This window comes from Ammospiza nelsoni, chromosome 13, assembly GCF_027579445.1.
Source record: "Ammospiza nelsoni isolate bAmmNel1 chromosome 13, bAmmNel1.pri, whole genome shotgun sequence".
In the NCBI taxonomy this organism is placed as follows: Eukaryota; Metazoa; Chordata; class Aves; order Passeriformes; family Passerellidae; genus Ammospiza; species Ammospiza nelsoni.
The window spans coordinates 4,246,852-4,259,647 of NC_080645.1; the positions used below are offsets into that span (position 1 = coordinate 4,246,852).

Here is a 12,796-nt window from a genome sequence, read left to right on the forward strand (position 1 = left end):
CCCTGTGAGTGGATCTGACACACCAGTGGCATTGTGCCACTCCCAGTGCCACCCCTGCAAAGCCCTCAGTGGCAGCAGGGAGTTGTATGACACAGTGCACACTGCAGGGGACAGCACAGACTGTGTTATATGGCAGTGGTATGAGATGGTGCCCAAATTTAAATCCATTTTGTGCTCAGACAGTTCAAGGTGTTGAAATCCCCCAGCCAAGCCTGCAAGACTTTGAAAAGGGGAGCAGAGGGACCAACAGAGTATTTGGTTATGGTGGTGCTTAATTCCTCTGCTGGAGGTGCAGAAACCTTCCCTCCTGGGAGGAATGCGCTGCTGAAACAGCTAATTAAGGAAAAAGGGAGCCTGGATCAACACAAACCAAACCTTGAGCACTCTCTGGAGGGATTTAGGTATTTAGTTTCCCTCAGGCTCTGGGCCCCAGTGCTCACTGGGTTGGTATTTTGTGCAGGTGAGTGCTCAGCCCCTGGGGTACCAGAGTGGGTGGGGGGCTCAAGGAGCAGTGCCCTGGCCCCCAGCTCAGCTCTCCTGGATTTGCAGTATTGATGCCTTTTTGCTGGTCCTAAAATCACAAGCTAGGCACAGGTGCTAAAGAGAAGTTACCTTTCCAAGGATCATTAGGTGCACAACTTGGTGGAAACCAACAACGATGCACAGTTTATGTTTAAAGTGCATACAATTTCTATATGTTCAGGTAATTAGCATAACTGACAAGAAACCCCAATTAGAGGCATAAATAATGAGATAATTCCCCTTCAATCCTTTCAATCCCCCCCCCCCCAAATTAGACAGGAACTAAACTGTGTTAATGAAAATGTGTCTTGGAGAGCTGGTTTAAGCCTTGGCTTCCCAGAAAATCTAAACTTGGACCCCCAGATTGGAGCCACAGGGGAATTTATTTTGTCTTTCTAAGAGAGTAGGTAAAAATACTAGAATAGTATTTTTGCTATGAATACTAGAATAGTATTGTATGTGTACAGAATATAGAGAGAATATAAAAGCAAAAAAGGTGGAAATCAATTCCCTATCAGCATTAGGCAGACATAGAGTTCAAAAAGCAAGCAAAAGCATGGAAATGTCCACCATCCATCTGCCAGTTTCTAAACAATAGTAATGCTCATAAGATTCATGATGCTGATTAGCTGTGACATGAGCCAGCCGGAGAAAGGGCAAACCTCTAATTCTTTATAAAATACAGAGCAACAACACAGTGCCTGAAACACAGCATGTAAAGTCTACAAAACCCTTTCACCTGGAGTCCTCACCACAAGGTTAAAACACTTCACAGAAAAAGGTGGAGTGGGAGCTTTACCAGCCTTCCCAGCCCTGCCTGCCTATGGGCAGCAGAGACACCTCTGCCAGCACAGGGTATTTTTATAGAGACCCTCTAGCCTCTGGCTTCAGCATGCCCCAAATCACCCCAAATACCCACTTAGCCCCAGTCCTGGTGGCACAGCTCTGGGATAAGGAACAGAGCCCCAGGAAGCAGCACATGCCCAGCAGGTGCCACAAAGAAAGGGATTTTTCATGCTTTAATGGGATTTTTGCTTGGTTTTGTTGTTTTTAAGCTACTTTCTCTAGTAATGGCTGAAGAAGGCTGTGCTCCTCTCGTTGCAGTGTTTGGCCACACTCATCATCATGCTTGTTGGAGACACCTACACACTGATCAACTATGTGTCCTTCATTAACTACCTCTGCTATGGAGTGACAATTATTGGCCTGATTGTTCTACGCTGGAGGAAACCCAAAATCTTCAGACCTATCAAGGTGACACTGTTAGAGCTCAATCTCTTGGTTGCAATGGGTGGGGACACCTCTCAGACCATATCCCAAAGTGCCATTAGTGTAACAGAAGGGTACACAGGCACATCTCTTGTGAGCTGGTTGGGATGGGCAGAGAGGGGAACAGTGGTGGAGGGATGGGGACGCAGCCTGGGGGGCTGGAGCCTGCTCTGCCTGCAGCCCCCAGAGCCACCCAGCCCCTGCTGCTGCTCTGCACAGTGCTGCTCTGCTCTGCTCTCTCCTGGCAGGTGAACCTCCTCATCCCCATCACTTACCTGGCCTTCTGGGCATTCCTGCTGGTCTTCAGCCTCTACTCTGAGCCCATTGTCTGTGGGATTGGACTCATTATCATTCTAACTGGAGTGCCAGTGTTCTTCCTGGGAGTCTACTGGAGAAATAAACCAAAGTGTGTAAATAGGCTAATAGGTAAGGCAGCACTGTGTGCCTCCCTGCCCTCCCAGCCAGGGAACTGCCTCAGGAGCCTGGCCACCCCTCCCAGCCATGGCAGCCCCTGGGCACAGGCTGGCCAGGCACTGCTTTGCTTTGGGCAGCTATTTTGCACACTCCTGGGTACATTTAACTCCTCTCATGCCTTTGTGCCCATGCACTCAGCTTGCTCACAGCAGCCTGTCCCAGCAAATACACAGGGTGTCACTTTACACACACAGAGACTGAATGGACAGTCACCAAGGGACTGAAGAGTTTGTTTTGCCCTGCCTCCTCCCCCTGTGCACCAAGCCTTGGTGACATGATGAGCTATCTCATACTCAAATGTTTCTTACAAAGACTTACATTACTCCTCATATAAAATTGAAACTGCAAACAGTCTTTTATGTTTTGGTTGTGCTTGGTTTTTAATCCCTTTGCTTTGCTGGTGAGGACTCTCAAACAAGCACACTGCAACCCTCTAGAGGGTTTCTGTCAGCTGCACTTGGCTGCACTGCCAGCAGCTCCCCCTGGCCAGTGGTCACTGCAGCTGGGCTGACACAGGGCCAGGAGGGCTGGCTGCCATCCCATCCCCATCCCATCCCCATCCCAGCCCATCAGGCTGCCATGGGCAGCACTGGCAGCTCTGTGAGGGGCTGGGGAGGGGTGTCCCTAGAGCTGTCCCTAAAGGTGTCCCTAGAGCTGTCCCACCTTCATTTTCCCTGATTCAGGAGCACTCTGCAGACTGAGCTGGAGGGAGAAGGGCTGGAGGGCTGTGCAGCTCCTGCCCTCAGGGCATTGCTCCAGCATCCTATTTTTGTTTAGAAGCCCCCATTAACCCCACTAACGCTGGTGATTTGCTCCCTGCAGAGTCCCTGACGTGCTGGGGGCAGAAGCTGTGTTTTGTGGTGTACCCTCAGTGTGGAAGTGCAGAGGAAGAGCACTCCCACTCCTCCTCCTCCCACTCCTGGAGGCTGGTGAGCGACACAGCAGTGAGGAAATCACACCAGCGTGGCCTTTGAGGCTGAAGTGGCTTCTTGTTTACATGCTGATTTTTGAAAAAAAAAAGTTTTTCTGGAAAAAAAATTGTTTTAGAGCACCAATAGTGAAGCCCATAAAATGAGCTACATCCTTTATGGCCTCTGTAGCTTTTAGTTATTCCCTAAGAAAAAAAAAAAAAAGAAAAAAAGAAAAAAAAAAAAGAAAAAATAAAATGTAAAATAAGGAGCTTGTTGGGTTTTTTTGGGGTTTTTTGTTTTTTTGTTTTTGGTTTTTTTTCTGGCAGCGTTCTTGCTCAGCAGGGGAAAGCAGCACAGACACAGCTCTGGAATACTGATTTTAGTCACCATGAGGGTCCACCAGAGACACACAAATTTAGGCATTTCAAAACTAGGGCAGCTCCCAACACAAAATCAAAGCACAGAAATCAAGAGAGCACAAGCAGACCTGTTGCTGTCCCTGAGTGGGGTGAGTGCCCAGGAAGGTACAACCCAAAGGATCAGCCCTCCACACACCTGGAGCAGCACAGCACCCCCAGCCCAGCTCCACAGAGCAGCACAGCCAGGGCTGCACTGAGCACAGGCTGCAGAGTAAAAGCACCAACAACCCCTGCACCCTGCAGCATCATTCTGGGACACAGGAAAAAGATACAGAGTAGTGATCTACATCTCAGGTATCTCCTTTTTGTAAAGATCTAAATCCCAAGTATCTCAGTTTTGTAGAGGTCTAAATCTCAAGTAGCTCAGCTTTGTGGTGATCTAAACCTCAGATATCTCAGCTTTGCAGTGATTTAAACCTCAGGTAGCTCAGCTTTGTAGTGATCTAAACCTCAGGTAGCTCAGCTTTGTAGTGATCTAAATCTCAGGTATCTCCTTTTTGTAAAGATCTAAATCTCAAGTATGTCAGTTTTCCAGTGATCTAAACCTCAAGATTCTCAGTTTTGCAGTGATCTAAATCCCAAGTGTCTCAGGTTTGTAGTGATCTAAATCTCAAGTATCTCAGTTTTGCAGTGATGTAAATCTCAAGTATCTCAGTTTTGCAGTGATGTAAATCCCAAGTATCTCAATTTTGCAGTGATCTAAATCCCAAGTATCTCAGTTTTGCAGTGATGTAAATCCCAAGTGTCTCAGCTTTGCAGTGATGTAAATCCCAAGTGTCTCAGCTTTGCAGTGATGTAAATCCCAAGTGTCTCAGTTTTGCAGTGGTGTAAATCCCAAGTATCTCAGTTTTGAAGCCCTGATGTAGAGATGGAGGGGGTTCCTGCATCCCTGATGGGACAGGGCTCCTGCAGGGAGCTCAGCCTGCTCCAGGTGCCAGCTGGGGAGGATGGAGAATGTAGAAGTTTGCAGCAGGCTCAGCATGGAGCTCAAGGGAAGCACAGGAGAGGACCCTGATACTGCTCCTGTCTCTTGGCAGGTGTCAGGTGCTGTCACAGCTCCAGAGACCAATTCCCCTCTCCAGCTGGGCTCAGCCAAGTATCACTCACACATCAGATGCTCCTCAGAAAGTGTTTTGCATATTTTATTTGTGCCATACACTAGGGGGAAAAAAAAATCATGCACTTAATAAATATATGGAGATTTGTTACTGTAGCAGTATGGCCACTTTCACACCAGGGAATCTTCTAAAAATGCAAAATGTGAGAACAGCACTGAGCTACTGTTCTTTCACAGTATTTGAAAACAAAACCTATCACATTCAGTAGCCTTGGTAACAGCCATCTGAATGTAATTTTAAAAGTATCTTTCCATGGCCCTGGCACAAAAATTGTGGATTTATTATCTTAGTTAATTATTCATAAATACTTTTGTAATAAAATAATAATAATATCTATATCTATATATTAAAATTCTATTCATCTCCATCTTTCAGAGGGTAGTCACTAAAAAGAAACACAGTTTACATTCTTCTCTCTGTATAAAGCTGTTAACTGTAAGAGATTAAAATACATATTTAGCTAGAAAAAAGGTGTGGTTTGTGTATATATATCCGCACATGTAAAGAAAGATTCCACATTTTCAATAATAGCATGAATATATTGTTTGTTAATGGGAATCATAAATATTCAGCTTGCTTTTAAAAGAAAAGTTCAGAGCAGACATCCCTGTGGCTAAGCAGCTCCTGAACCTTTAACTAATATCAGAGGCTCTCATGATTAATTCTCCTTTTCCATAGCTCAAAATCCACTTTCTGAGGTATAATTTCCAACAGATTAATTCTTTCAATACCTTTACTAGTTAGTGGGAAAACTACATGTACTACAGCATCAGAAATACTGATTGCTTACAGAACTGCTAAGTTTTGGCATGGGTTTATTTTTGTTTGTTTAAACAATTAAGACATGTAAATCAGCCAGCAATGAAACTTTGCAGCTCTTGAGACAAGTCTGTATGGTAATGAGAAAATATTAATAATAGTAATAGTAGTAATGCTGAAACAGCTACCAAGGCTTTTCTTGGCTGTTATATAAGGAAATCAAAAGCAAAATTAAAGAACAAATTTCCTCATAATTGTTAATTGAGTTTGGCTCATGTTTTCCCTGGTTATACTGACATGCTTTAAAAGTAACAACATTTGGCCTTAAACCAGAAGGCTTAATTTTGAACAGGCTGATTTACTAGACTTCATCTTTGAATTACATGCCAATCCCCAAAAAGTGTTCCACAATGTTTCATTTTTAGGAACAGCTTCATCTCTGCTCCCAGCATCACATACATGAAAGCCTTTGCAAAGGTTAGTGCCTAATGTGCAGAATTTCTAAGCACAGAAATCAATGTACAGAATTAGAAATTTAAATTCATATGCTAAATGAAATTTAGCAGCACACTCAATCCATATGAGAGAGATTTTTCCTAAAGACAAAGCAACTAGCCCCAAAGGAGACATAATTACTGGTATTTTAAAGCCCACTGAACAAAAAGCCTTGAAGCAGCTGACACTACCAGCATGTTGAGACTACTGTGATACTTGATACAGAAAGGCAAGCTGCTTCCAACAGAAAGGAGTTAAAGCTTGAATAGCAATGCAATACTATGTAAGCCTATATATTTATATAGCATAAAATACTAGGGGGTGTAATGCAGAAAATACTCTGGGGAGTATCACCTGTAAGTCAGCCTAAGGCAAAGTCAGTAAAAAATTGATTGGATTATTCTTACCTGATTTATCACAGGACTGAAAACAGTGGCAACAGATATATCATCACTGTGCTACATGCTTTGCAAGACAGAAGTGGAGAAGATAAAATTCCAGGAGCTGGATGGGCACAGTTGGGAAGAACAGGGAGAATGAGGCAGAGCTTCTGCTGGCCTGGCCACCCTCAAGTGTTTTCAAAAACTTGATAAAGGAATTTATTGTCTTCCATTCACACTAGTACATAAACCAGAATAGTTTGATCTCAGAAGGATCAAGGGATGAGACTCACAGAATATTCTGAGTTGGGAGGGACCCACAAGGAACATGGAACCAAGCTCTGAAGGAACAGGCCCATGTGGGGATTGGGTTCAGAGCTCTGTTTCAGTCCAGAGCCTTCCTCCACTTAAGGACACAGGAGTCCCTGTGTATTTAATAATACATTAGACTTGGAAGCACCTTTCCAAAAGATGTATCCAAAACCACTCAGAGCAGGTTGCAGTTGGATTGAGGGGTCCCTGGGGGGCTGTGTGTTCGCTGGTAGCAGCAGGCAAGGAGAGGAGACTCCACACGGCTCCTGAGGGGGCTCATCAGCTGAGGGTTCATTGGGGTCCCACCCTGGGAGCAGCAGGGTTCCTGAAGAAGGGAGGAACGGGAGGGACGGGGGGGAGAGAGGGAGAGCCTGGGGAGAAAAGGGCCAAGAGAGCAAAGGGCCAAGAGAGGATCTGTGGTCTCCCCTCACAGTTTACCAGAGAGATTCAAAATGGGCACGGAATAAACCTTGGGCCAATGGCATTACAGATCCACGAGGCTTCAGGGGAGGATCACAGGCCTGCAATAAACCCTACATTTCTGAGGGATGAGACAGAGCAAACTATTTAACTAAAATGTAAAAACCACAAGAGCAGATTTCCTTTGCCACCCTCCATCACTGTGAAAGCACAAGGCCTGGTGCAGCTGCCAGCCTCAGGACAGGGGCTGGTAGCACCAAGGGAGGCCATCTTTGCCTGGGGTGGGCTGAGGGCCCAGGACAGAGTCACAGCCCAGCTCCAAACAGGCTAATGCTGTGAGAGAAATGTGCTGAGAGCTGAGTTAGACAAAATAATTCAACTTCAAAGGAAACACAACATATGAACAACCTCTGGTGCAGCTGCCAGCCTCAGGACAGGGGCTGGTAGCACCAAGGGAGGCCACCTTTACCTGGGGTGGGCTGGGGTGGGCTGAGGGCCCAGGACAGAGCCACAGCCACAGCCCAGCTCCAAACAAGCTACTGCTGTGAGAGAAATGTGCTGAGAACTGAGTTAAACAAAATAATTCACCTTCAAAGGAAAGACAACACATGAACAACCAACTAGCCCTCAACAGACATGCTGTCCCACACTTCATATGCAGAGGCCTTTGTCAAGGGATTTCTCATGTTTCACTTACTTGGGAAAAATCATTTGGTTTCCAGCCCCTTTGTACCAAGAACCAAATCAGAAATTGCTCACAGTTATTCACCTGCTGAGGAGTTCTATGAGAGATATTGAAAGAAAAATGTAGGGTAAACTTTGCTTAGAATTTGTCTTTTCCCGAAGCCTTAGAGTTCAGAGAGTTGTGTCCTCTCTCCACTCCCAGCTGTGAGTACAGGCAAACCAAACTCTGGGTTTTAAATCTCTTGTCCTTGGTCCTTGACACCTCTCACCAGGGCTCTATCTTCAATGAGAAACTTCTGCACTTGGAAAATGGAAAGGAAAATCCAAGAAGGAGGATTAGAAAGTAAGTAAGAAGATGCTGAGAGGCCAAAACCAAATTTGTCTTAAAGTCCTATGGTAAGACACAGGTATAGAAGGGAGGGAGATCCAGAGAGCATCATAAAGCAGGGAACACATAGAATGAAAGGAAATAAAATTAAAACCTCCACCACTCACCTCAGCCTTGGTAATCATTTAATCCCTGCAGCCAAGAACACAAGAGCCAGCATCTGAAGAGGGAAGAACAGCTCACGGAGCCGTTTGCTAGGGTGACAGACTGACAAAGAACAGGATACCAAGTGTGCTGCCTGCAAGGCTCAGGTTCAGACAGCTATTTGTATCAGATTTTAAATCCTGGCACTTACTTGGGAGATTAAAACTCAACTTCCAGCCAAGTCCAAAAATCTTAAATAAGCAAAAGCAGTTTTTCCTCTCAGAGAAAGGTCTTCCAAGTACCCAATTCCCTTCAGGCTTCTCAAGTTTGTCCCTTGGTTTGTTCTAAGACAGATCTATTGTACTGCACAGGCTGTCAAAACACTCAGGTATCATTTACAACTCTATTCTCACTGCAGCCTCACATCAGGGTATGATGGTATGGTTTGAAACATTAATGCTTCTGTTCCTGTAGCTGAATGAGAATTTCATGGCAAAACAAACGCAAAGCACAGCAAAGCCAAGCCTTTCTGCTAGGCTAGAAGGTGGCATCCCTCTGCATCAAGCTGGGTCCTTCCATCCTTCATAATCTGCGCTCATCATGAAGTCTGTCCAATTCTCTTCAATACAGATACAGATTTCCAAGTCTGGAACACAGTCAATGCAAAATAATTCAGCTTTCACCTTCCTCTGAAAAAAGAGCAGGACAGAGCCAGCAGTGGCTCAAAGATATGAGGATGGAAAAGCATCAGCAAAACAAGCATTGGCCTCAGAAAAGGCAGAGACTGTACTTCAGAAATTATTTTTTTAACCACCCTAACAGTCATACACTTCAGAGCTTCTTTTTTTCTTTTTTTTTTTTGGTTGGGATATATGCATACATACACATCAAAGGCAGCTGTATACCACAGTGAATTTCCTAGAACCAAGATTTCACATGTATTATTTAAATATATAAACATACCTCCCTTTGACCAGCTTCAGCTACCAGAAAAAGCAGATGATAAAAAAAAACAAGGTACAAAACCAAACCAAAATACACCCTCCCCCATCAAATTACTGTCCACAGATGGAGTCATGGGTTGACACATAAGAGTCTGAGTCAAACTAAGACCATGGGAATAGAATTTAAGAATCCTCAAGCTTAGGTGTTAAGAGTGACAGTCAGGAACCCACAGGTCTGGGCATATCAAATTTTATTAAAAATTAAGAGATCCAAAGCAAGGCAAAGCACGATGCCCAGCATCTTTCTGGCTCAGTATCTTGCTCAGTAGTCCAGCAAGCAGCAGCAGACACTGACAAACATGATGCCATACCTGAATCATTTGCCTGCACACACACTATGGTAAAATGTTGCAGATAAATCAATACATACAACACAAATTAAAAAAAAAAAAAGCCAAAAAGCAGAAAACAGAAATAGAGAAAAAGTATGCTTAAGGGATGCTGCAGAGTACTAGACAAGCAGGAAGGAACAGAATTTTTAACAGAAATATTCCCTGCTTTAACAGCAATAAAGGAAATATTAAGAGAATCACTTTCCCCCTTTATGCTGCCTATGAGCTTGCATTCTTTTTAAACCAGTAGCTATTCTTCTCTATTCAGAGAGGTGTTCTTTGGAAAGGGGGTTTTTTAGAAGGGTTGTTTGGGGTTTTTTTGTCTTGCTTGGACAGGGGAATTTTGTATCTTAAAAAACCAAAACCAACCAAACAACTTAAACACTTTGTATCCTGTCTACAAAAATCCTTACAGAACGCAGATCAACATTGTTAAAGTAACAAAAATTCTAACAAGTTTACTAGCCAATTACCTTAAGGTTGTAAAGCCTTTAAAGTGTTGTATTTCCACTTTTTTCTAATTTTAGGAAGTTTTGAATACCGGGATGCAGTTTATATGAGCCAGAACTGAGGTGCCTTCAAGGATGGTTGATTCCCTGTTTAGCACTTACAGGAGATGGCAGAAGGGCAGACACACACTCAGGCAGACTTTGTGATTTACACAGGTATTGACATTCCAGGGCACTGCACCTCTTTGTGCTCACAGTGCAAACAGAGAGATTTCTTCTGTGAAATTAATACTGAATTTTTGCTCTTCCCTTCCAAGGTATGAGCTAGGAGAGAAACCTGCCCTTCAGCACACAGCAGTCAGTGCTTACAGAGAGCACCAGGCTTGTATTTCCCATTGATGCAAAGCTGTATAGAGTCCAGTAATGAGGGCTGTGGATACTTCTGTATGGTTCAACATCAAATTTTCATTAACCTGGATTTTTTTTAAGTTTCTGAAAGTAAAACCTTCTCAGTAAAATTTTCACTGAGTTACCAAATGAATCAATACACAAAATATGTATGATACACCTAAGAAATAATGGGAAGTTACACATCTTAGCTGTTCAGGGTTGCTCCCAAAATACAGCAGCACTCTGAAGTACATATTTCAGTTTTATGAGCCTTATGATGGTGATGGCTTGAGGCATGGCATGATCAGCATTATTTTATTATAGAAATATTTTTCTGTAACAGAAATAAATATACACGTTTAAGGTCCTTCATATCTACACAAAATAAATCTTTACTCTTTCTCCCAGCTGTGCTTAACTACCTTAGACATACAAAACTATGGATTTAAAATTACTTCTAGACAAAAAAAAAATAAAGACACTAAAACACTAAAAAATAAAGACACTAAAACTTTAAAGTTACCCCTAGACAAAAAAAAAAAAATAAAGACACTAAAACCTGTAGCCTTTGATGGAAACAATACTCTGGCAGTGCAATGACTACAGTACATGGCCTTGCAAAAGTGGAATGTACCCAAAATGTTTACAAATGCTAGGAAAGCAAGATCTCTTTCAAAAGTGCATTTTCTTTCATGAAATGAGTTCCGATCACCGAAGAACCCGGAAAAAATACTGAGCAGTATTTATTTAATGCAACTACAACTCTTGTTATGCATTTTGCCACAAGCCCTTCCTGGGATTAATGCCCTCAAGAATTTGAATCTTCTAACTCTGGAATGCACATTATGAAACCAATTTGCAATAGAAGAGGAAAAAAAAAATCACTTCTATTTAATTCTTCTGTATTACATTTTAGTAGGAAAAGTCCTATTCCTTGTTTTTTTCAAGGGAGTCTCTCAAAGAGTCCTAGTGAAAGATCCAGGGCAAAATATAGCCCATTTAAAGGAAAAAATCTGTGACACTTTGATGTAAACTGTTCACTGCAGAAGTCTGCCTCTACAGCCAGGAAAGTCCTGTGAGCAGCACAACTCAGGCCCACAGATGCCAAATTTCACAGGTTCAGGTAATAACTCTGCACAACCTGAATTCCCACAACAAACAGGTTTTGGAGCACTCAGATATTTACAGAGCAGCAGCATCAACCTCCTGGTGACCTCTTTAAAAAGCACTTTTGTGTGTCACTGTGTCAGGGGGGAACTGAAGAGCTCTTGTCAGAGTAGGGACAGTCTGGCCACCACAACAGGACCAAGCCATCATCCAGCAGAGTTCTGCCATTCTGCAGGGACTCCTTGTTATGCAATGCCACCTTCTTACAGGTAAATAACTTAATTACTTCTAATAACACTCTAAAAACCAAAAAGGCACCAGTTTACATTTAAGTGTGTACAATCTACAAAGTGTCAGCTTTAAAAATGGCACTGATGTCTTTCAGTTCTTCAAAGAAAAAAAAAAAAGCAAAAATAAAAAAAGCAAAATAACATTCTCTAAAAACAAACGATAAATAAAATTACTGGTTTATACATCTGCACTTAAGTAGCAGATTTAAAAGCAATGTGTGAGACAGATTTAATTTCAAAATAAACCAGAAGTCTGATCCTGACCAAGGGCTCAGCACTTCTCAGTGCAGCCCCAAGGAGCTGGAAAGCCTCAGGGTCCTTCAGGCACTCTCAAAGTGGTACCAGCATACTCAGAAAAACACAAGGGAGGAGAGGACAAAGGGTAGAGAAGGAGGAAACAATTCTGCAACTCCCAACATCACCATGAAGAAAATGCAACACATGACAATGCCAGAAAGAAATATTGCTGCAACTAAGATTCAATGCACTCCACTCACACTGAACACTGCTACATTCTCCTTACAAAGCTTTAGTAGCTAAGACACCTGGTTTCATTCTGGGTATTCCACACAGAAAATGTGGATTTAGTGGATGCTTTAAGGTTCATATGGCCATCAAAACATTCCTGAAGGGAGCAAAAGAAGTGAGCAGTTTCCATAAGAGAGAAAGGGATTTTAATTCCTCCTAAGCATTTTAATTAAAATGATTTAAACTTTTAATTAAATTATTATGCCTAAAAAGACAATGTTATTTGTAGCTTAGTACTCAGAGTTACAATGACTGGTGTCTGCCCCAGGTTCCAGCAGAGTTCTCTAGTTCAATAAGACCACTGAAAGGCAAAGAAACACTGAATGCAGAGTGAGTAAAAGTACAAAAGAAATACCAGAGGATGAGATGCCTCCAAACTGCAGTGACACATTGCTGTTCTCCCAGCCCCTAACTCACACACTGGCCTACTTCTGCCCCATTGCAGTTTCAGGAATAGCCAC

At 43.0% G+C, this 12,796-nt stretch overlaps 1 protein-coding gene across 1 annotated transcript in view; it reads left to right on the forward strand.

Annotated features, from left to right (window-relative positions):
* SLC7A10 (solute carrier family 7 member 10) overlaps positions 1 to 3,441 on the forward strand; it is a 40,638-nt gene extending 37,197 nt beyond the window's left edge. Inside the window, exons 9-11 of the mRNA XM_059481417.1 lie at positions 1,627 to 1,776; positions 2,040 to 2,217; positions 3,088 to 3,441. Coding sequence (XP_059337400.1) covers positions 1,627 to 1,776; positions 2,040 to 2,217; positions 3,088 to 3,239 — 480 coding nt within the window. The 3' untranslated portion in view covers positions 3,240 to 3,441. The remainder of the gene's footprint in view (positions 1 to 1,626; positions 1,777 to 2,039; positions 2,218 to 3,087) is intronic.
* The last annotated feature ends 9,355 nt before the right edge of the window (positions 3,442 to 12,796 follow it).